The sequence below is a fragment of the Falco cherrug genome, chromosome 2 (assembly GCF_023634085.1).
Source record: "Falco cherrug isolate bFalChe1 chromosome 2, bFalChe1.pri, whole genome shotgun sequence".
NCBI lineage: Eukaryota > Metazoa > Chordata > Aves > Falconiformes > Falconidae > Falco > Falco cherrug.
The window spans coordinates 30,909,571-30,934,544 of NC_073698.1; the positions used below are offsets into that span (position 1 = coordinate 30,909,571).

At 38.7% G+C, this 24,974-nt stretch overlaps 1 protein-coding gene across 5 annotated transcripts in view; it reads right to left on the minus strand.

The window, feature by feature from the left end:
- Window positions 1-24,974, minus strand: part of FNDC3A (fibronectin type III domain containing 3A) — a 127,069-nt gene that overhangs the window by 67,483 nt on the left and 34,612 nt on the right. For 4 of the 5 annotated variants that reach the window (XM_055701850.1, XM_055701851.1, XM_055701848.1 and 1 more), the window contains exon 3: window positions 15,868-15,943. The exons of the other annotated variant lie outside the window; for it this stretch is intronic. In XM_055701850.1, the coding sequence (XP_055557825.1) occupies window positions 15,868-15,943 (76 nt within the window). The remainder of the gene's footprint in view (window positions 1-15,867; window positions 15,944-24,974) is intronic. 5 annotated transcript variants of the gene reach the window in all.

The window sequence follows — 24,974 nt, forward strand, 5'->3', positions numbered from 1 at the left end:
TAAAAAAGAACATTCTCAGTCAGACAACATAGAAAGGCACCATGCTTAATACCAACACTGGCAGCCTCTTCTGTAGTGAAATGTTTCTACTATCATACAGATCACTAAACACCCTCAACCAACTCCTACTGCAAACCTCACGTTTTACCATTGAAAACGATTCAAAAGGGTTTTTCAGGATCTGTGTTAGCTTAAAAAAAATTGTCACAGGCTAACTAATAAAGACTTTTAAGAACGTTATTTAAATCTTTCAAACTTGTTTTAGCTTTTAAAATTTAAAACACCCAAAAGATCAAATTTTATGTGACAAGGGTTCCTTGATTCTCCACAATAAACTCTACAGATCACTTCAACAAGGAATCGTTTTCTCTAAATCTCAAGCAAATTACCACACAGGGAAAGTATGTAAGCTCAAACATTAAGAGCATCTATGACAAAGGTTGTTGTTGATAAAAAGCTTTCAACAATGTTAATAAATATGTATTATCAGAAAGAAAGTATCTGATAAAGCAGTAAGCAGGGACCAGACGCAAAGATAAGCCTATGCCATTGCAGTGCTGTCTTCAAATTCAATTTGCTCTGTAACCAAATACATTTTAGAAAGTAACGTACCCACTGCTTCAGCAGCCAAAACGTACTCAGAGCCAGAAAGAACTATGAAAGGAATCTACTTACCTGTGCCAAATAAAGAGGCCAGGAATGAAATGACTAACCTGGCTCAGACATACAAAAGTTGTCATTCCAAACCAGAACAAGGAAAAGACACAGGCATATGGTGGAGCTCCTTACCATACATTATGTATGGATCAATATATCCCTCTACTAAGGAGCTGAGACAAGAAAATTGCTTAATGGCTGGAAAGTAAACATGTCCTTCGTGCAGAGACCTTTTTAGTACTTCACTACTGTCTGGAGGCAGGAGATCTAAATTTTCTGCTGCTGGACTGTCAGGGCTCAAGGACTGGAACAGACCTCATGAATCAAGTCTATTTGCCTGCATTTGCAGCTTCATTCCTCTCCTCCATTATCATACATCAAGATCCATCATAAATGGATTCTACATAAAAGCATCAGGACCAATTTTAGTTGGTTCTTTTACCCATACATTTCCCACTGGAGTGCTGTTCTAGATGTAGCCAGGAGGTTTCTTGTAATTAGATAAAAATTATTCACAACCATTTGACATCCAACTGGGCTCTAAACCAGCTCTGGCATTAACTATTACATTTTTTTTTACATGATTTTTTTTTTTTTAAGTCCCTGTTGTTTACTTACCTAACAAAACTCATTTTTAGCCAAACCAACCAAGCTCTTCTACTCTCCTTTTATAAAATAGGCTCCTTATTCTCTTGAATTTCCTAATAGCTCTTTTCTACAACACCTGAAATTAGTTTCATTTCATCTTTTGTAAACATGAATTAGCAAATTACAGAATCCTGTAAAATGCTACTAAACAACCCAAGCTGTACTAGCAACAACTGCCCTGATGCATTTTATGATCACGGTAACCTTTACAGATACATTATATTGGAGATACTACTTATCTTGTGAGTCAAATAGCTTGCCTGCTTCTTCCTCCTCCTTATCAAGTTTCAAGTGAAGAGATCCCCATTTATTATTTATTAATCTTATGCACAGCCTTGCATTGTGTATAATTGCATCTCACTCAGTTCAGGGGTACCATTCAAACAACACTCCTTTAGACAGTTAATGCATGTTCTCGTTGATTTTTTACCACTTCTGGAATACAGATTTCTCATTGGTTGTTTGGATGATTAGCTTTGCTGAAATGCCAAGTATTTCTGGAATATCTTGATAGCTGAAAGATACCCGAGTGCATTGCTTACTGAGTGATTAAGAAGGGATATATTTACATTCAAAGCTAGGCATGCATCATGCTTTAGCATTCAGCCCCTTCCTAGTTCATCCACAACTTAGAACCTTAAAAAAAAGAAAATTAGTAAGGTTATATTGATTCTGCTGAAGCTCTTTAGAGATAGAGATCAAAAACATTCTGTACCATGCTTTGAATTTTGCAGCATAGAGACAACATGCAGGTATCTGGCCTCAAGACTCCACTGCATACCTGCAATTCTTGACACCTGCATTCTCCAGTCCTTCTATTTATTTCCCACTGGCTTTCATATCCTCCAAAGCTATATCCTATATAGATATACCCTTGTGTGACAGTCAGCCTCTTTTTCTGTGTGGCATGTTCCCAGAAACTTCAGACCTCTGTTCAGCTCTCTGAAGCTGCACAGAAACGTTTACCTGCGAACATACTGCTTGTCCAGACCCAGCAACACAATGCCACCATACAACATGATCCAGCAACATACATTTACATGCTTCTGAACAGAACCCGAATCCCAACACCCTTCTATTTAACTGTTGTCACCAACATGAGACTAGATTCTTTCCCATCAAAAATAATGGATCTGTTTTTCAGATTAGAGGACAAGGCTCAGTAACTGGGGGGGAAAAAAAAAAGTGACACCACACTGAAATTCTATGAACATAGCAAACAGTTGGAATGCTATTATTGGCAAATCTGTGCTCTGGGTGGTATTTTAAAGACCTGACAGAGGATGAACTGGGGAAACAACCTACAGATAAAGCTGTGGGGGCATAAGAATAAAATTCCTGGTCTAGTATGTGTCATACCTCTGCTGGAAAGGAACATAATGAAACTTGAGAGTGTATATATAGCTGCAATTAACAGAAAAGATAGGGTATTTCCAAGGTACATTTTCCTGCTTTTTATGCAGTCTTTCTTTGTATACAAATTAGAAGGGTGCAGTAAGCATAAAACCACACCTTTTACAAATCTTTTATTGAAAAGTCTACATACACATCATGTCAGATTTAGAACCTGTGTAGAAAAGCACCGTTCTAACAAACACGGGCCAGAAGTCCACAGTAAAAAGTCATCAAAACATCAATAATCAATCTCAAAAACCTCGTGCTTGCTAGTCCTCTTGTATCCAGCAGTACAAGTCAGGGAAGTGAGTGGAAGTCAGGCTTACACTAGCCAACCCCTCTGTGTCACTGTTGAGTATTTGCTGATACCCATTTTCATTTTTCAGCTCTCTTAGGAAGTGATTTTTAAAAATCATTCATGCTGGAAGAACGCTAACTGGTTCCAGTTGCTCAGACTGCCCTTGTAACTTTCTAAATACTTTCACTTATTGGTGCATTGCTTAGTCACCAGATACTCCTCAAAATTGCACTGCCAGTAGTGTCACACTAAATCAGAAGTAGTCACTCTGCTTTTGACCACTTACGATCCAATTCAGAAAAAAAATTGTTTAAGGAAAACCAAAAAGTTTAGCTTCCTGAATTCCCAAACTCATCTTGGCCTTTAGGCACTCCAAGGATCTGCCGCCTGCAAGGCAGCTTTATTTGTATGTACTCTCTTTTGAAAAATAAGAGTAGGAAGTCAGATGAGATTTCAGATTTAATTGAATTTAAAAGCTAGATAAGATTCAACTTACTTTTTAAAAAATCTAACGAAACAATTTTGTCCCTGATCACAAAATATATGGAAAGCATAACAAAAAGTAAGAATAAATGCTAACTTTTGTATGTTTCATACAATTTTCTAAACCTGCCTGCTTCTTAAAGAGTTTCACTGAGATGTCTCTTGGCTGCATAAACCATAACAGCTAGCGCTGTCAAGAATGGTGCCTTTCAGAGCTCAACCTCTTCAAGGCTAAAGCAGCTGAGGATGTGATGTAACACAGTAACACACCACTCACACGCTGTCTTTGGAGAGACTATCTTAAACACAACTTATGGGGAAAACAGAGAAAGGCTGACAACTCCCTGTAGACACATCTTTCTCCTTCTATCTGTCATCTTCAGCTTACTTTCTGATTCTTGGAAGAGAAGGCTGCAGTATCATTAAATTACAGCTCCTGGACCTAACGGTTCTTTCCATGCCCTCTTCCTGGGAATTTGTTTTCACCTGCTATAGTTGTTTGGTTTGGTTTTTTGGTTTTTGGAATTGGCTTGCTAAAGCTGTGTTTTACAAGTAGGGCTTTCCCTATTTTAGGACTTTGACTCAGCCCCATGGTCCTGTTGTGGTCTTTGTTCAGCACAGTCCTCCTATTTTAAATGCCCTGTCTGTATCTCATAAGATTTTTCTAGGGTTGTTGCAATACTTCATAACAAAGAGGTCATCACGAGGAATACTCACTGTTCTACTCACAGTAATTTACTCACATCTTGTTGAAACTTGAATTCCATATTAAGTCCTTTTAAGAATTATTAATGAAGCAATAATAAAGACTATTGGTTTGGCATTTATAGTCCTTGTTGCAGCTCACCTTTTGGTTGTCACGGAAGGCACATCCATTCTACCTTTGAATACAACTGTCAAGATCATCCAAGGGAAACCCAATATACACGGTGTTCATGAAGATGGCCCATATGTAGAACACCAAAGGGAAAGGATAAGTGAAACTGCTGGTGAATGGCCTACTGAAAAAAAAATTGACAACAGGCACAGGAGATGAACCATATGCTCACAGAATAGCTGATTAATCAAAAGGGAAGGAAGGTGCAGTCAGCTTCTCTAGCAGCGCTAATACTCAGGACCCATCTACAAGTTACAGGGTGCTGTACAGCCATTTGAAAAAAATCTGAGGCTCTTTCGATGGTGGTGTCCTGGGGCACCTGCTCCAGACAACTGCATTTTCTAGAAGAACTGGAAAGCCCTTTGCACTGTGAAGCTTCTCTTTCTCAAAAAGAAAATAAGAACAGCACTGTGGATAGCTGTATTTAAGACCGGTGAATCTGGCTCTTCCAACCTTGAAACCCCATGTAAATTACACTGTTTCTTAATGGCTTTAAGTGGCTGAACATAGTTTGTAATTGGTCTTTAACTCACATTACACAGTAGCTGTTTATATTGCTGCACAGCTAGTCTATGTGTTTGTAATGACCTTGCTAGCTTTCTCCTCTTCTTCCTTTCCCTCACTTGGATAATGAACTGCTTTAGATGTAAAACAGATTGCTGCATGTCTGCAAAAGGAAGAAGGGGAGGCGAAGTTATATTACCGTGGTTTTAATGAAGTTGAAGAGTGTCATGATCATGTAAGTCATGCAAGCTGACAAAATCTCAGCCATTTAACAGACAGTCAAAAAAAGACAACTGTAATCATTTACTATTAATAACACATACACAGCCATATCTATCAAGCCATGCGCTGCTGAATCATCCATTAGAAAAAAAAGAAAAACTAAGAACAGGATAAAAAAAATCCCTGTATTCAAAGTTGCAACATTCAGTTAGATATTATATTCTGGCAAGAAAAGTGTACCTGGACCCACGTGTACAACACAGTAGCCTTGCACAGATGAAAATGAAGGAAAGGAAGACTAATATCCTGGTCTCTTCCTGTCGCTACCTTGGTGCTCTGTCTGCACCACAGCCGCGGAGGCACAGCAATGTCAGGCCCTGTAAGCTGCTGGCATGGCTGTGGCAGCCTGGGTGTGCATGGGGAGCTTGCTCCATCTTGAGGAACTTGTGGAAAAACAATGGCTGGGAATGCTGCTCCACAGCCACGAAGACAAAGACTTCGGTTTCCTTCCCTGTCCATCTGCCACCCTTCACATGCCTGACGGTGATCCACGAGATAAGGCAGCCACGGCTACTTTTTGGAGTACAACTAGAACAAGAGTAATTAATTCAAAGCTATTAATTCCTTAACAGTAATTTTTAATAGAAGCCTGAATACTTTCACAGCTACAGCTATACATCAAGGTTGTAGTAATACAACTTGAATCTCACAAGGTAGAACTAAAAGAAATTTCCTGGGGTCTCATTTAACAATCTGCAGCATTTTCCAACAGATGACACACCGGCATGTATTCATCCTGTACATGTGGTGAAAAAGGATCTAACAAAAGAAGTACTTTATGCACAAAGTTCTAGCCTTTCCATTTTTTTGAAACCCAGTTCCAATTCTACTTAAGAATAGGTTTCTATAAAACAAAAGCACTATTTGTTTTAAAGAATCAGATAATTAAATTTCAAACCTTCTATTTAATAAAATAAGTTAGCATGTTTTCATAGCATGAAACTTCATTATTTCAATCAACCAGATTGCATCCAATACAGAAAACGTTACCAGCATAAGTTATTCTAAATTTTAGGATATTAAGTGAAAATTCTAAGTAGAATCTTTTTTCAAACTCCTCTTCCTGCATCTCTGATTTAGCTCAAACTGATTACTTACACTAGAAACCAAGAAGAGATCTTACACAAGTTCCCCCCCACACCACCACCCCTGTAAAGCAAGTAATACAGGGCTATTTCTTTCCCGTCAACAGCATAGTCAGGGACAAAATCTGATGAACTTGACTGCAGTGCCAGGGGATACCAGACACAAACCTGCCAAGCTTAACATGCTTCATACAAGACTCATCCAACTGATTCCAGACTCAGTCCACAGCAGCACCTGAATCTCAGCATCTTGAGTTAATACTTCACAGGCTTGTGGGCTAGACATGACTGACAACAGTCATGGAAACCAAGATTTAGGGGCATTCACTAGCTGCAACTTAGGGCTGTAACTCTGTTCCCAACACGCACCTCCAAGTACTGGTGCCATCCTTGTGAAATGTGAGATGTTAGATGCTCATAGAAATGGATGAGTTCAAAGAGTTCAAATGCCTGAGGACAAAGGCATTCACTGTAGGTAGGACTGTGAAACACCACACTCAAATGAGGTGTTTTCAGGATGCAGCCTTACTTATTTCAGCTTATAATAGCCAGGCTTTAGCTCCAGAACGGAGACATCTCATTTAGGTATCTAAAATTACATGTCTGCATGCAAGTTAGGACTTCAAATTCCCATTACAGCAAGTGGAGATCTAGTCAGTACAGACAGTGGAGCCTGGAGAGCTATTCGGTGCAAACCGATGTCAGCTGAAAAGCACTGTCTGTACTATAGCTAGTGACTAAATCTTCACCAGTTATAATGGCAGCTTAGATCCAAGGCCACATATAGAAACACACATTTAAACACCTAAAATTAGATGTCTTCAGTATGCAGCTGAAGCACTGGTATTTCAAACAAATGCCTCCAGAATCTTCCTGCAGTCAGGCTGGGTTTGCAGTGTGGAGCTTGCAGTGCAGTCCAAAGAGGGAATAGAGGAGGACATTGCAGAAGATACAAGGGAAGATTAAATGATCAGAACATACAGGAAAATGAGGAAAAGGAGAACCTGAGTGAACACTTTGTAATGCAAACAGTAAGTTATGAACTCATTCACATCTCAAAATGTATGAAATAAGTCAAGACAGAATAAAAGTTAGAAAAATATCTAACAGAAGAATGAGAAAAATAACACGGCAAAAATGTTATAGACATGTTTTGTCCACATAAAGATAATAGATCTATCTAACACATTCTAAACAGAAACCAGTAACAGAAAATGAAGTTTTCCCTAAAACGCACTACAACCAACATAACAAAAGGGATCTGAATTAATGCATTTCCCTTTTAATGTTGTTGGGTTGTTGTTGTTTTTTTCAATTTGCTGCTGCAAAGGCAATAAAACAGGTCTAGTTTGCTTTTTAATAAAACTTTTGCCAAGTTGAGTTTATGCTGGGAATAGCATGTTTTAGAAATCTAGTATTTATAATTCTAACAGAGTGGGCACAACAGTAATGCAAGCTGCTCTGGCAGAAAAGCAGCATGATAAAGCAAGCTTTTCCAGCAACAGATTCTTGTATCATTGCTGACTGCCTCTAGGGGCTGGAGGAGATTGGGACCACCAAGATCTAGTCAGTTATCAGACTTAACAGAGGAAAAGTTGTCAGTTCCCAGAGAAGGCTGAGGGAGCTCCGTTATGAAGCTAATTATCATGGCCACTCACAGAGCAGAAAAAAGTTGGACCTAACCAACAGACTTCTGGATTGCTGTTTTATTCCAGTCAGAGGAGTGACCTTGTTTTGCACTACTTTGCAAGTTTTGTTGAGTTACTAAAACAAATTTGAGAGATGGTCCTGAAGAGTGAAGAATGCCTCTGCCCTATTGCAAAAGGAACTACAGAATCAAGTAGACATATCTGTGGCAGCTTTAATCCAGCACAGTACTAGCAGTAGTACTAGAAAAGCTCCGGCAGCAGGGCTTACAGGCAAGTTTTACCTGCCAATAGCACTTGAATTATGGACTAGATTTCTCCTACGTGTCAAAGCCAATACATGAGCATTCTACATGCACTCCAGCAATGGCTTAAATCCATCATTATTTCTTTACCTTATCAGAAAGGTATTTGCCATATCTCCATCCAACTTTTCTGCTAACCTACGTGTAAATGCAGAATGGCAAGTCTGACAAAATTTGCAAGGGCATTCATGCACCCTGTTTATCACTCTAAGCTATAAAAAGAGCAGCTCCTACTTAAAATTATTTTGAAATAAGATAGCTCCAAATCAAGCTGCTACAACCACGCTTCATGGCCACTTCCTCTCATCATCATCCTGTTGCAATCAGAAGAGAATCAAGTCTCCTCTGCAGCCATACTCCTATATAGCTGACCAATACCAATGCTTTTATTTAGTTTGATTGTAACTACCTACAAATACAAAAATCTATAAAACAATTTCTAAAATGTGTATATTGAAGGCCATTTCCAAACAGAAGTGCTTTAAAGTTAAGCTACTCCTAAACTCAGCTCTGAAATTCTACGAGGACAACCTCAACCAAGAGTTAAGTGGCTTGAAGTCACTGTGGCTTGCTGTGACCTCAGCTGACATGCCTTCGCTTTCCTGAATGCCTTTTATGAAGGTCCTCTAAATACTTCCAATGGAGATCCTAAGATCCTAAAATTAATGTGGAGGAGGAGGAGGTTAACTTAAGTATCCATATGCAGCTTCAGCCTTGCATATCATGTTCAGCTTTCTACAGCACTCACACAGAAGGAATGAGCAAGACAAATGAAATGATTTACCATTTAGGGTGGGGGTTGGTTTTTTATTTTAGCTTTTTTTTTTTAAATGAACTGATGTATAAAAACATGTATCTTTGTCTTCAGAAGGCTACAGTGGAGAAAAACTGTAAAGCGTCTTTCAATACCAAAAGGAAAGTAAACTTACACATCATCGTGTAACATTTTAGTACTCAGAAATGAGAAACAGGTAAATGGAAACAAGGATGAAGACCTATTTTCTTCTTAGGCTACGGAAAGAAAATATCATCTTCCCTGGGTGGCTCCAGTAAGCTGTTCTTAATGGGAGCAGGAAAACTAGAACACTAAAAACTTTGTAATACCCATCTGTGTTTACATGTAAGGTTCATTACCCAGGCTCTTAAGCTACCTAAAAGACTAGATGCGCTCAAGAAGAAAATTATTGTTAATAGTGTCTTACTGGTTTTGCTAGTTTGTTCCATTACTACAGACCTCTCTATTTAAATAAATGTTTTTATTCCTAAACTTTGCCCAGTGCTAAGAAGGATAACAAGTTACTTAATAAACAAGATGCAGTATTTCTAGAGGTGATGTGATACCATAAATTGACTTCAAGGGTGACGACTGCAGTGCCAGGTATCCTAGTACATTCTAAAATCACTACAGAATGACAGCACACACTTCCCCCACTTAACATAATGGCTTCAGGATTTGATAATAAGCTGTGGTCTTCTTGTGAAAGAAGCACCTTCTAATGACCTTTGCAACTATCCATCTGCAAAGCTACCCCACGCAGCCTGAAAGAACTCCAAAAGTTCCAGGCATTGTAGGATTCCAGAAAATAACCAAAACTTAAAAGGCTCCCAAAAACAAAAAATGGCGAAGCGCTCCAAAAAGCTCTCCAGGGTGGAGAGCATCCACAAAAGTACCAGAATGAAATGCCCAAAATATCCAAATGTTGAAACGGTTTGAAAAAGCCTGGGGTGGAGAGCTCCCCAAAGGCCCACGGCAGGGACCTTCTGAGGGGCAGAAGTCCCTTCTGAGGGGTTTGCAGCAACTTGTACAGAATTTATGACTGGTCCTTAAACCACCTCCAATATTAACAAATTAGTTTTAAATAAAACTCAACACCGAAGCACTGGATGATACTGAGAACAAAATAAATCTAGGGTGTTTTTTTTCTTGGTTTGGTTGCTCTAACACAATCTGAAAACAACCAAAACCACGTGAGACCTGGCAGCAGATAACAGTAGGTAAGAGACTGAAAGCAGCCCTGCAGAGGACTTGGTGATACTGGTGGATGAAAAAGTAGACACAAGCTGGCAACGAGTGCTTGCAGCCCAAAAAGCCAACTGTATCCTGGGCTGCATCAAAAGAATCGTGGCCAGCAGGTCATAGGAGGTGATTTTGCTCCACTACTCCACTGTGGTGAGACCCCACCTGAGTACTCCGTCCAGCTCTGGGGTCTACAGCACATGAAAGACATGGGCCTGTTGGAGTGAGCCCAGAGGGCCACAAAGATGATCAGAAGGCTGGAGCACCTCTCCTGTGAAGACAGGCTGAGAGAGTTGGGGTTGTTGAGCCTGGAGAAGAGAACGCTCCCAAGGAGACCTTATAGCAGCCTGCCAGTGCCTGAAGGGAGACTACAATGAAAGCTGGAGAGGGGCTTTGTACAAGGGCATGTAGTGACAGGACAAGGGGGAACGGCTTTGAACTAGAAGAGGGTAGATTGAGATCAGATATTAGGAAGAAATTCTTTCCTGTGAGGGTGATGAGACACTGGCACAGGCTGCCCAGAGAAGCTGTGGCTGCCCCATCCCTGGCAGTGCTCAAGGCCAGGCTGGATGGGGCTTTGAGCAACCTAATCTAGTAAAAAACGTCCTTGCCCATGGCAGGGGGGTTGGACTAGATGATCTTCAAAGGTCCCTTCCAACCCAGACCATTTTACAATTTTCTAACAGTTCTATTTACACAATATTCTGGGTAATGGGTAAGTCTGATGTTGCAAAGCTTAAGTTAGTCTTAGAACAAACTAAAGTTTGTGTTTCACAACTGTAGTCTCAGAACTGATGTGATCTTCTCTTCCTCTTGACTTCCTTGAAAACACTTTTCAGAAGTATTTTATTCCTTATTTTAAAGAGGAAAAAATGAGTTTAAGATCGCTCAACTTTTACCCCAGACACTAACCTGATACTTCATGCTATGAAATGAAGTATTTATGACTCATTCTAATTTACATATTTTTTCTTATTTTATTAAAAAAATTGCAATTTTCCTTTGCAGAGACATATAGAACACAGTCTCTCTTATGTCAAGTAACATTTAATAGCCCTTAGCTGTAACTTGGGACTGTTATAAAATGTGCTCAAGATGAGTCATCGTCATTCATTTATTCTGCAATAGGATGAATTCATGAATGAGCGATCTGCAGTAATTCACTTCTACAAAGAGAGCCCATTCATACATTTCAAACCTGGTTTTCTGATTCACTGCAATATAGCTGATTATTTCACTTTAAACAGAAGAAAATTTTGGCTTAAGGAAAGTTTCCACAGAAGTTGTGAGGATTTCTAGTATTCAAGAACAGTTTCATAGATTTTAAAGTGCTCTTCTGAAAATGAAGATTTTGGTCTAACACATGGATACACAGACAGGTATCTTCCTATCTACCTAGCAAGCACAGTGTCTTTGGAAAGTAAGAGACTGACAAATGGTTTACATTGAAATTGCATCAAGGGGGAGCAGAAGTCATTGCTATCAGACAAACCACTAGGCAACCAAAGAAAATATTTTATGAAAACAGAAAAATGGCCATTGGCATACAGAAGTGCTCACATGAAGCTGTATTTAAGTCAAAATACATACAACCAATTAAGATCCAAGATTGCTAGCTACAAAAATATAAAGCAACCACGCTTCTTATTTTGCAGAAAGATAAATGTAAGATACCAAGAATAAAATACACAAATTATTTTAAGTCATAAAAAATCCACCAAAACAAAGGAATGGGATTCACCAAGAAGGAATGGTCCCTTCACCACCACTGCTCTTTTGCCAGCCTTAAGAGATTTCAAACCCGAAGAGTCTATTCACCCCATCTTAACTGCCATGGAAGAGGCCCACATTACGAAGCCACCTCATAGTTCCAAAACAGTCAAAGCTTTACGTATCATCTGTGAGAGTTATACCAGCAAACAGACAGTAAGTCAGTACAGAGATCTGAGTATAAATACAGCATTTTCTTCAGAAACTTAGTTCACAGAAAAAGCACTGTGTGCTTTTCCATTAATTGGTGCTTTAAGTTTTCATTACTTCATTGATTCAAGGACAGCTCTAAAATAGTCACTTTATTCACACCTCTCCTTTCTCCTGGAGAGGCACTGACTCTCCTTGTTTTCAGGATGAGAGGTTTTTACCTTAAGTACAGAGTATCCAAAGTAAGGATAGTTCTATTTACAAATAAAATAACTGACAAAAGCAGCACAAAGATTGATGGAGCATCTCAATGTTTCCAGCAGACACGGATATGATGCAAGAAAATACAATTAACATTACAGTGAGATTCATAAACACTGCACACTGACTTCAGCAGACAGTACAATCTCAAGGTGAACTGACCAGCAATAAAGCACAAGAGAGATCTAGAATTATCCAAGGAACAGTGACTTACCAAATCACCCAAACTAACATATCTGGGTATCAGTGCTCCTATTGGGTGCATCCAGAAGCAGCTCACTACCTCTCAACTTCCATTCCTCCTTTTTAGTACTATAATTACATAATTTCAATTAAAACATATATCCATGCAAATTGCCTTGCAAGAACCTAAATTTACATTTTATTGTTTTCATCTTTGGTCGATGTATAACATTTTAAATGCTTGCTACCCTTTGTAATCTCAAATGATTTCTCTTTTTCCTTGCGTATCTTTTAGTAAGACTTTACTCCAAAGAAACAATACTTTTATTAGCCATCATTTTGCTAAGTATAAGTTAGAATCCAGACTTTAAAAAGTAGTACTTCAAAATTTTCTGTTCCTTAAAAAAAAATTGTACTATGTTCAACACTGAACTGAAGCCCCTGTATTTTTCTAGAATACTGAACTTCCCACAAAATACAGGATTAACATGAATTAAATAAAGTTCTCAGAACCGGTTCATTCCAGAAAGCAAACATCAGAAACTAAGAGATATTTGTTTGGTGGTCACTTACCATTCTATCACAAATAATTAAGTGTTGTGAATTATAAATGTAAGCTTTGCAAGCCTCATTTTGAAAGGGATAAGAGAATGCTTGTAACAAAGTACTAAGTGCATTTCATGAAAAGTCTTTGCTTGTACTAATGCTTTTCGTCCAGGTGAATTCTGAGTGTGATACAAAACAAAACATTAATTGCAATATATTTGTTGTATGTAATTACATTTTTCTGTGGGCAATATGTGCTTGTGGTTTTGCAAAGCAGTATACACATTTTTAACATGCAATACTACTTCTTTTTAGATAATACATCACAGAAAAAGCTGAATATGTATTTTTTGCAGACACTTAACTCAATCCAGTCAGAGAAGAGTATAAAGATGGGTAAATATTTACAGGAAAAATTGAGATTGGAAAAAAGAAGAAACATTATAATTACTAAATTAATCCCACTGATTGCATCTCCACTGAATTTCAGCCATCTTTACTTTCTTCATGCCTTTTTAAAATAAGCATCTTTGCATGCTTATAAGTTTTTCTCCAAACCATACTCATTATGTATTTCTGCATTTTTAACTTTGATTTGACCTAATAACTGAGCACACACAGTGAAGAAAAGAACACGGAACTGATGTGAGCTTGCTTTCTTTCGAGTTAATGCAATAGCCTCCTGTGGCTGTAACCCATTTTGCAGACTGGTCATCCATTTTGTAGTCAAGTCAAGGTCAAACACTATGTTTGAGAAGTGGCAGGGCAAAAAAGGACCACTGGTACCAAATCACTCGCTACAGTGTACACTATCTGATACTGCTCACTTTAAAGAAATACCTACACAGAAAACATGAAAGGTGACATGCCTCATTAGTTGCAATACATATAATTAAAAAGGTACAGCATCAATTACTAAGGGGATTTTTTCTTTAAGACAGACAGACCCAAGAAACCAAAAGGTAGAAATATCTGTTGGCACAGCACTCATAAAATACAGAAATGTCTCAGGAGGGGCAAGAATACACCAGAAAAACAACATTCATGTGCAACTCAGATTCTGTACTAAGGTTAGTGAACATACAGATATAAAAACCCTCTATGACCCCTGTTTTAGTACCAACTATAGGTCAATATTTTCATCTCCTGGAAAGGGGAAGGACCAGAATGTCTGTAGGACAGGAGGTTTGCAAAAAGCTGTGGAACTAATTTGGGATGTAGGTTCTTAGATTGCCAGTGCCACTTTTCAGGAAAGTTGTAAAGACCATACCTCAAATTACATCTAGTGACTCCCAGGAACAATTGTCTGGTAACTGCTCACACTCACTTTCATATTTAAAGCATGAAGAAAACAGCAGCTGAATCAAATCGCAATAGCAAGCTGGCTATTCAGGAAGCAAGAAGGACCAAACAAGGATAAAACCTGTACCATGAAAGGTTAGAACTGTATCTATAAAGGTAAGATCTCCATATTTTTTCAGTTCATCACACACTTCCTGCTTTGAAGATGATCATGCAATGAAAGTGTCAATTCACACACAGCCCACCCCTCCCCTAAGCCCACCTGATAAATCAAAAATTGAAACAAAAAATGCAATGCATGTCACTCTGCTTGCTATTTTGTACAATAAAAGTAAAATATAACTTATCTGTTCTTGAACTTGAATTGCAGGACAAAAAATCACTATGTTTCCCTCAGATATTGCCAAGTAATTATTACACAACATGTTTCAAATAAACCCTACAGAACTGTGAGCTGCTGATCCATTTGTGGTTCAAAGGAAGCAACAATACTATGCAATCAGCACAAAGTTTTGAAAAATGGTGCTAACTGACTTTAAGAACTGTCAACATAAACTTAATTACGGTCCAAGGTCTCCTTTCCATCAGTTAAAAGGACCTGCCCACAACACTGGAAACCAGACTCTCTTCTCACACTGGAGAGAGGGGGGAAAGGAGCTGGAAAATACTTACTTCGACTTCCCAGAACAGTGTCTGTTAAATATCTCATCTGGGCCAACATCCAGAAAGAAAAGAAGGTAGGATTCATTGGCCCAGAAAACAACAAGCAAAAAAGTGACCCTATAGCTGAATCTGCGGATATTCCCTTATAACACAATAAAGTGGTATTCTAAGCAGCAGCCAACAGCTGCTGCTCATTTCTTGCAGCTGTAGATAGGCTTAACTGCTAGCTGTTTTCATTCAGAATAGAAAACAACATCCAAACTGATCATTGCATACAGGGATGCTACGCTTAGACGACATATTTATATTTTGAAGGTACCCTTGCTAGAACTCAGAAAGGACAGAATTTGGCCCCTAGAGATAATGAAAAACTAGTAGTGGGATAACAGACAGCTACTGTTGGGACAGGCAAACAGTGTCCACACGACAGTAGAGAATAAAAAAAATAAACTCAAACCAAGGTAACAACCATAGCTTTTAATCTGAGGTCTGTATAATAAATGAGGTTAGTCAAAAGTTGCTACTACAGTGCTTCCCTATTTGCCTCGCAAGCTGAAAATGTGTTGTGCCCCCCCCCTCCCCGTGCTTCCCCTCCCCCAAGAAATTTAATTTCATCTAATATAAGAAATAGTACTTTGTTTTTTGGTAGTGAAATCTAAATCCAATGATCCTTAGCACATAATCTTTTAGGTCTTTAAAATCATTTCTGTCAGTCTTACTTTCAGCAACACAAATTGCCTTTTATTAATCCTGATGCAGACTCAGGAAATATTAAAATAAATTTATCAGCTTTACCTGTAATGCACTGAAACTGTCCATCTTCTCTTCTTATTGTAAATGCTTCCCCTGGATTAACTTGCACAAGAATAACCTTAAAAATAAAAGAGTGTTTACAACCATTACACATGAGTATGTTACAAAAGTCTGGTACGTGAGAAAAAGAGAAGTTTTACTGGGAAAAAACAACTTTCTTTTTTTTTCTGGTTAGTAAATACCTTATTTTTCACTTCACACTGTTTGCTGCCGTCATCCCACAGAGAAAAAGAGATAAGAGCAAGAACAAGTACAGATATTTTTAAACAAGCGTTTTTCAAAGAACCAAGGAAAGAACAACAGAGTAAAACAGTACCTATACAAATTTTATTTTCTCAACTGCTTAGTATAATTAAAAAACTATTTGTACAGCTTAAATGATTTCAACAAATTACATTAACTTCGGCATTAATCAAACCATTATATAAAGTTTCAGGAGGAAGCCTAGAATTCCCAGTGTTTGAATTTTCATCATAACCATTTGACAAATAGTTTTCATCATAAGGGAAATATGGCATTCATTTCCTTCTTGACATGATCCAAGCACGTTTTTACATCCATTAATGATAAAACATTATTAGAAGTCATGAGAAAGTAAGCACACCAGATGCACAGCATGAAACAGTATGTATGTATAGTTTTATTTGTGGAAAACTGTTTAGCCTAATTTTGTAAACCCAAGCAATACAGAATTGATAGCAAAGCACACTTATCAGCCAAAATAAACAGAAGCAAAGCTACCATTTTAGACTTCCGTATTCTCATTTGAAACCTGACTTTCTGTAAGAGAAGTTTGTAAACATGAAGAACCTAGCTAAAGTTATGAAGAAAGGAAAAAATAGACAGAAGAGCAGATGCATTTCATAATTGCCTTTCTGGACACATCTTTCTTCCATCTCCCTTGCATGTGTCTAAATACGCTGTATGTCCTCCTCCTAGTGTGAATCAGACACAAATCTTTATATACACAACTCTTCAACATTATGGCCAAAAATTTACTCTGTTAAATTGCTGAAAGAAAATAACATTTGTCTTGCTTACAAAAAAAATAACACAAACAACAAAAAACCAACCAAACCCCAAAACACCACCAAAACAAAACACCACAAACCAGAAAAAAAATGAGTGTTACTGGTTTTAGGAACACCAGAGAGAAAGAAAAGGGTGAGGAAGAGGCAGAAATCATATTAATTCATCCCCCTCTGGTAGAGCAACTTTCTAAATTAATGAAAAGAGCAAGTTCTACCCTAACATATCTGCAACTTCAATGAAATATGATAGATACTCACTTTTTCAAACTTGGCTCATGTGATTCAATATTGATTTAGGTCATTTTTCAGCATGGGCTTTAAAAATACTGTTACTGGAGGAAGATGCCTCCAGAAGCTTTAGGTTCTTTGAGAAAAAACAATGAACTATATCATTATTTACATTTTATCATGCCAATACATTTTCCAGATCTCCTAAAGTGTGTCTGAACATAAAATTCAGTAAGAGTTAGCATTCACAATAAAATCTAAACTTAGAAACAAGAGGATTCTAGACATGAACTTCAAATAAGACTTACAGGTCTTCAGAAAATATTGTATTGTCAGAGTTTATTCCAAAGTGTTTCAGAAAGTGACAAAGGAGAGAAATATGAGAGGATGACTTCTTACACTTTCTTTTTCAGACTCCCCAAGCAGGCATAACATTTAGAACATGTATTTCATTGATTTACTTTCTCCACTCTACTACAACTGAAAGTTTCAGCTTCCAATTTAGACTGGAATAAAAATACCTAAAAGTTGTTCTCATGTACTCCTGAAAAACTTTCTGTCTCTTACGCGTGGGTTGGATAACCACATTTGCCCAAGCATTTTGGCTGATTTAGTATGCCTTAACGCCTCGGAGGAGCCATTCTGGCTACGGCTGACATGTCAATCTGTATGATTTTCAGCTCAGTATATTCTGTCTCCACTGTATGAACTATAAGAAGCAGAAAAGCTGCAAACCCCTCAAGTTTTAGGGCAACAGCTGGTATAACTCCCTGGATTCCTGCTTTTAAAGTAACAGGGAATGGGGTTGACTGGTATTCCTGCTTTGTTCCCATTTTTTCCTATGTGAGTGCCTGAGGTTGCTAACCTGGGTAATAATGTTGCCTAGGGAACGCGCCTGTTTTCTTCCTCCAGACCTCTGCTGCATGACATCCGAACTGGAGACTCCAGCTAGCAGAGCGGATCTGAGCAGGGGAACAGGCCTAACTGCAGCATGTGGGCCCTCTGCTTCCCAGTTTTCTTTTATCGCAGTTTCTCCCGTGTAAGAATCATTGTTCGCTGCACAGTTTGAAGGTGAAGGCTCAGCACACAGCGAGAAGGGGCACTGTTCAGCAGCAGCCATGCTGCGAGGCAACAGGCCTCCTGATGGAATCCAGCACCACTCCGACACACAGGATTTCATCAGATTTTCACATCTCTGAGGACATCTGACTTCCACTCAAAAGGGTGGGGAGACTCATGGACTTAATGCAGTTTAATTAGACGCTCAGTTCCCAGGAACAGGAAATAGAGCCTTTTTGTCAATGGACTATTAGTCTGCTTGAAGTCTGATTGCATTTATTTCACTGGCTCCCACTTTCAGCCTTGCTTTTATGTTGTGCACTCACATTTGTATTTTACAATTGTTCCAAGATAGGCTGCATTTGTTGCCAAGTGTGCCAAAAGAGAATCTGAATCAGGGCTGAAGTAATTTCAGAAGTTTCAAGAACTGCTGGCTTCAAAAGTCTTTGTGTTGGGGTAACCTGTGTCAGTGTGACCAGCAATAGTTGCTGGACCAGCCTTATCACTGCTGAACCCCGCAGGAAGCGACTGCTGCTTTGAGAAGGACTTTTTTGACACTTACCACCTCCGTACATACAATGTGAAATAAGAAAAATGAAACCTGTGCATGCGAAGAGAGAGACTTAGGTCTTTCTACTATGAAGAGGTATTACCAAAGAGAGACAATCACTTGCAGAGATTCCATCTTATCTAATAAGTCTGTTGCACATAATCAAAGATGCAAGAAAATTTCTCTAAAGGAAAAAGTAACACAGATCTTTCACAGCATCGTGTGTCAGGCCACTAAAATCTACAGGTTGCTTAGTATTTATAGCTCTTTCATTGCATTCTAGGTGGCTTTGTGCAGGCTTGCACATCTCATTGTCCAGCGTGCTGCTTCATGAACCCTGACATCAGCACTTAGGAAAACCAAGGCCCTCATCTTTCACACTGAGTATTTCAGGCCTTCATCTCCTCCTTCTGGGTGAAACTTTCATGTTGGCTCAAAATAAGTGAAAAGTTTTGGAAAAATCTTATGGTTCAGCCTCTCCTCCCATGCCTCAACTTTTTTTGCATTGCTTCACTCACAGCACCTAAAGCTCTGCTATCCAAGGGCTAACACACATTATTCTATACAGCTTTCCATTGCCTGCTCCTCTAAGATAACTATGATAATCTGAAAAAAATTGTGATGTATCAGTCTCAGTGGAAGGTATCTTCAACAAAGCCACTTTTCAGGTGTCATTTCTGTTTCTAAGTCATAGGATGGTTTGGGTTGGAAGGGACCTTAAAGATCACCTAGTTGCAACTCTCCCTGCCATGGGCAGGGACATCATCTACTAAACCAGGATGCTCAAAGCCCCATCCAGCCTGGCCTTGAGCACTGCCAGGGATGGGGCAGCCACAGCTTCTCTGGGCAGCCTGTGCCAGTGTCTCACCACCCTCACAGGAAAGAATTTCTTTTTAATATTTAATCTCAATCTACCTTCTTCTAGTTCAAAGCCGTTCCCCCTTGCCCTATCGCTACATGCCCTTGTACAAAGCCCCTCCCCAGCTTTCCTGTAGGCCCCCTTCAGGCACTGGCAGGCTGCTATAAGGTCTCCTTGGGAGCCTTCTCTTCTCCAGGCTCAACAACCCCAACTCTCTCAGCCTGTCTTCACAGGAGAGGTGCTCCAGACCTCTGACCATTTTTGTGGCCCTCCTCTGGCCTTGCTACAAGAGGTGCATGTCTTTCATGTGCTGTGGACCCCAGAGCTGAATGCAGCACTCAAGGTACGGTTTCATGGGAGTGAAATACAGGTCACTACAAAATCCTTGACCTGCTGGGCACGCTTCTTTTGATGTGGCCTAGGATACAGTTGGCTTTCTGGGCTGCAAGCACCAGGCCATGTTGATCTTTTCATCCATCAACACTCTTCCCAGCCTGTATTTATGCTTGGGATTGCCCTGACTCATGTGCAGGACCCTCGGACTTGGCCTTGTTGAACTTCATGAGGTTCACGTGGGCCCACCTCTCAGGGATGTCAAGGTCTCTCTGGATGGCATCATTTCCCTCCAGCATGCTGACAACACCACATGGTTTGACATTGTCGGCAAACTTGCTGAGGGCGCAGTCAATCCCACTGTCTGTGTCACCAACAGTGATGTTAAACAGCACTGGTCCCAATACCAACTCCTGAGGAATGCCAGTAGTCACTGGTCTCCATTTGGACATTATGCTGCTGACCACAACTCTTTGAGCATGACCATCCAGCCAATTCCTTATCCACCAAGTAGTCCACCCATCAAATCCATGTCTCTCCAGTCTAGAGACAAGGATATCATGCAGGACAGTGTCAAATGCTTTGCCCAAGTCCAGGTAGGTGACGTCAGTTGCTCTTCCCTTATCCACCAACACTGTAACCCCATTGCAGAAGGCCACCATAGCTGTCAGGCACAACTTGCCCTAGTGAAGCCATGTTGGCTGTCACCAATCACCTTAGCGTCACATTTAAAATACCAATTAAGGACTGCACAAGCTTAACAAAATATGTGAATTTTAAGACACCAAGCCCTTAATACAAGTCCCAGAATCATATAAGTGCCTTTAAAGCATAACCAACTATAACAGAACTTAATAAAATTTGGAAGTGTAGTTTCTCAATGCTAACACAACTTTGACTCAATGTATTTTTCTCTCAAGTTCAAAACGTTACGGCATTGCTATTAAGAAATCAAAGTATTAGGTCTACAACTAGTTTTGTGTCATTTCCACTAGGGCTATAAATTGTTTCCTTTAAACGGTTATTTAATGATGATCCACATGACCTCCATATAGTTCCTTATGAAAAACAGTACACAATCTCTTTTCAGAGATTAGCTTACAAGTTGAAAATAGAAGAGTGCAGCTATACGTTTATGCTAAAAACAGTTCTTGCATAAATAAAACAAAATGACCAGCCCAGTGGCTGAAGTATGAAACACCTGAAACATCAGCTGCCAAAGACTGTCACAGTTTTAACAGTGAAATTTCATACTTTTCAATGTTACTTAATTTATTCTACAAAGGATATTTTTAAAGATAAATCCAGATCAAATGAACAACACACAAAGATTTGTAGTAATTTAATTAAATGGGTGTGGATTATAGAGTTTTATTTGTTGTGCAATATCAAAAGCAAAATCCATCCTAAAAACACAGAAAGGCTTGCAAAAAGGAATAGTCTTCATTAAATCCCCTTCTTAGCATGGAACACTATTTTCCCTGATTTCAAAACATTTACTTCACTCCCCATCCACCATCAGTTCAAGATACATAGCCCAGATAGGAAGCTGGTGTTTGCCAAACAAAACTGAATCATGCTATATATGAAGAAATATGTTTTTCCTGAAATTGCCATTTAAACTCAGGCAGCTGCTCAAGCCAAATAAAAACATAAGAAATGTCCTCATGGTCTGGGTCAGCAGTCCATCTAGCCCAGTACTTTGTGTCCAATATATCAATTAAGATGCTGTTTAAGGAAAGGAAGTAAGCCAAGTCACTTTCTGCAGTCCACCTCTGTTTTTTGTCCATGAGTTTGCCTAAACTCTTTTCAGTTTGCTTAGACTAGGAATTGCTGCCTCAACCTCCTGTGGCAGCAAGTTTCTGAAATTCACCTTTCAGCCATTTTAAAACCATATCCTACTATTTAAACATTCCCTAGTTTCTGTGCTATGGGATTTGCTGAACAACAGTTCTGAGTAAGTTTCACCCACCTCCTTCAATATTTTTTAAGCCTTGGCGATTTCCCCTTCCTTGTCTTCAATATGCGGAAACTGGGAGGTCCTAATATTTCTGATCTCTCCTAGGTGAGCTGCTTCATCCCCTTGACCATGTCAGTGGTACCTAAACCCACATCTGTATTAGCAAAGTAAGCAGTGCTTAGGAACATTCCCAGGTGCTGGAACAGTCACCACAACACAAGTTAATACCAACAAGCAAGCTTCTCCCAGACAATACTGGAAACCATTCCTGAGACCACTCTTACCAGGCAGTCTGCACACAGACACTCTTTCTGGAAGAGAACATGGTTTACTAGAACTGACTTGTTCCATGACATTTGGTCTCAAACTCTGGGAACATTCTTGAGCACACTTAAATTACTAATATATAAACAATTCCCAACAGTACCCTGAAGGAGTATTACAACATTTTGCCTTTTTGAAAGCCTAGTTAAGGGGCATCCTCCTCTTAATTAGGTTTGAAAATCTATTCTTCACCTTAAATCACAATTTGAGCTGGTCTTAGAAGTACACTCTTAGAACACAACAGTTCTATATAAAACCATTTTATAATATTCTCTCCCTAAAGAATTCCAAATGAAAATATCATTTTATTGTAGCTCAAGTAGTATGAACACATCCTACAGAGACATGCAGCATTGATTTGGACATGCTAGAGATATAACGATAGTTTAACAATAATTTCATCTGAAGATCTCATATACGATTTAGCTTTACTACATCAGTGTGAATAGGATGAGAAAGTACTCTGATTTTGCATCTAAAAATCAAAGGCAGTACAAACATTCAAAGAGGAGAATGTTCAATGTTTCTTACTTTTATTCAGTGAACTTGTCACTATCTGCAAGAGAAACTACAGGATGTTTCTGCAGACTGAACCAGGAAAGGAGTTTAACTCTAGCTCATTTCTAACGCTGAAGAAATGAAAAATAGCTGGAGTAAGAAAAGAAATTATAAGACTAAGAATACAAACAACAAAATGTGGAAGGGAAATCTGTGCAAGTCAGAGCTGCAGCCATCTCAGCTCAAAGGGTTGCGCAAAAAAAAAAAAAAAAAAAAAAAAAAGGGAAAACTGAAGGCCAAATGTTAACTTATCTCCAGAAAGGTCTAGAAGTAACTTATCAGCAAGAAGCAGAGGCTGCAGAAGCCAAAATAACAATCTTAGAGGTATTTTGCTCCACCAATATTGTCACAGCAATGCCTTTTAAAAGCAGAACAGCAACAATACAAAATGTAGCAGATTTATAACTTAATAATCCTTGTTTTTATGGATACAGAATACTTTCATAAGCAGCCCAACATTTTGCTTGTGCCAGTCAAATATGCAGGTTAAGGTATTTCTTCATTGGAGTACAGTGAGGGACATAACAGAATTTAAAATACAGAGCTAGCTAATCTTGCTTTGAATAGGTTTGTTTGCATAATTAAAGCCCAAAAGCCCCATTAACTCCACCAAAATAACAATAAAAATGACCCTTTATTCTGTCAGTAAGATACAGACTTCTACAATCATCTCTACTTGCGCTTCCATTCTACCAACAGAAGTAGTGATGTACCAGCAGATTTCCAGGATTCAAAATAATTTCAGCTTGCTGATGGGAAAGAAAGGCAGATCGGAGTTGTGGCATCATCACAAACACGTATTTACGTTACAGTAAGCAGGGGAAAATTTCCCCAGTGCTCTCTAGTCACAAAAAAAGTCAAACTATAAATAGACTTGCCCAATTAATGACTGTTCTTCATCAAGTGGTTAGTAAGCAAGACCAAAATAAAACCTACAGACATTATTATTGTGAAGTACCAATACCAAAATTGGATTTACCCTGATAAGAACCCTAGATGAGGTGAAAGACTTGCAGAGCAGGAAAACAAAAGCACTGAAGACTAATCCGCAAGCGTGTTACTTTGCTGTTTTAAGGCAACATCCTTCTGTAGCAGAAACTGTGAACAGTTACAAGTCCAAACTACTTCTGTCCTTATGGAGGTAAAAAAAAAGCACGCCAATAAGTAAAACCTGAAATAAGTCAATAAGCTCTAAAAACAAACTTTAAAAATGCCTCATAGAAAGTTTGACACGTTTTTCTTCCTTTTGCTCACCATTATACATGTGCAAAAGCAGCTCTCTGAATAAAACTTCAAGGATAAAGAACAAGGCTCCAAGCCCAAATACACACACACACACAATACAGCCACCTAAAAAACCCAGTGCCTTAAAGATATTTTGGTCACTTCTATCAAGTACATATGCAGCGGATCTGCAAGGGAAAAGAGATTTCATTTGAAAAAAACCTACCCATGCAAAATATTATTGCTAATGTATCACATATATGGAAATAACATTTTTAATGTATTGCTTAAGTTCTAGAAGTTTAAAATCAGACTGAAGTAGAAAAATCCAGAATTAAGACAGTTGCTAACCTTCTCCACCCTGCTCCATAAAGTTAGAAAGATGTACCTAATTTGGGGAAATTTTTGCAGATCAGATTTGAATAAGGCTTGTGGAAGAGTCTGTCTTACCCTTACCACATAAGGATGCTCTTACGTATTACAGGTTTTATAGCCACAGTTCAAATAATACCTGTATTTCTACAAGGACAGGACTGATTTAAATCTCTTGATGTTTGTGCTGGCTTAGAGTTAGAAGTTGTATTTTATTCAGATAAAGTAAAATTTTGTTTACAAGTTTGGTATTCACAGCCACACTTTCAGATCTTTTGTAGTAGGTAAAAAACTGAACCGCCCAAATGCATGCTTTTATACCTAAAAGCTTCTCTGTCTGTAGAAGTTATTAGCTACTGAACACAGAACATAATTTAAAAATATTTAGTCTTCCTAACACCTATGGTTTATTTCTAACCAGCAAAGTCTCAACTGAAAGATTGAAACTACTGTTTTAGAGTTACTGGGATACGAGAGAAATATTTTTGAACTCCCATTAAAGAAAAATCTATATACATCAGTCTCTCAAAAATACCATAGCTCTTAAACAGATCCTTCAGTATCAAGGACTATGAGCCTTCTGAAGAGGAA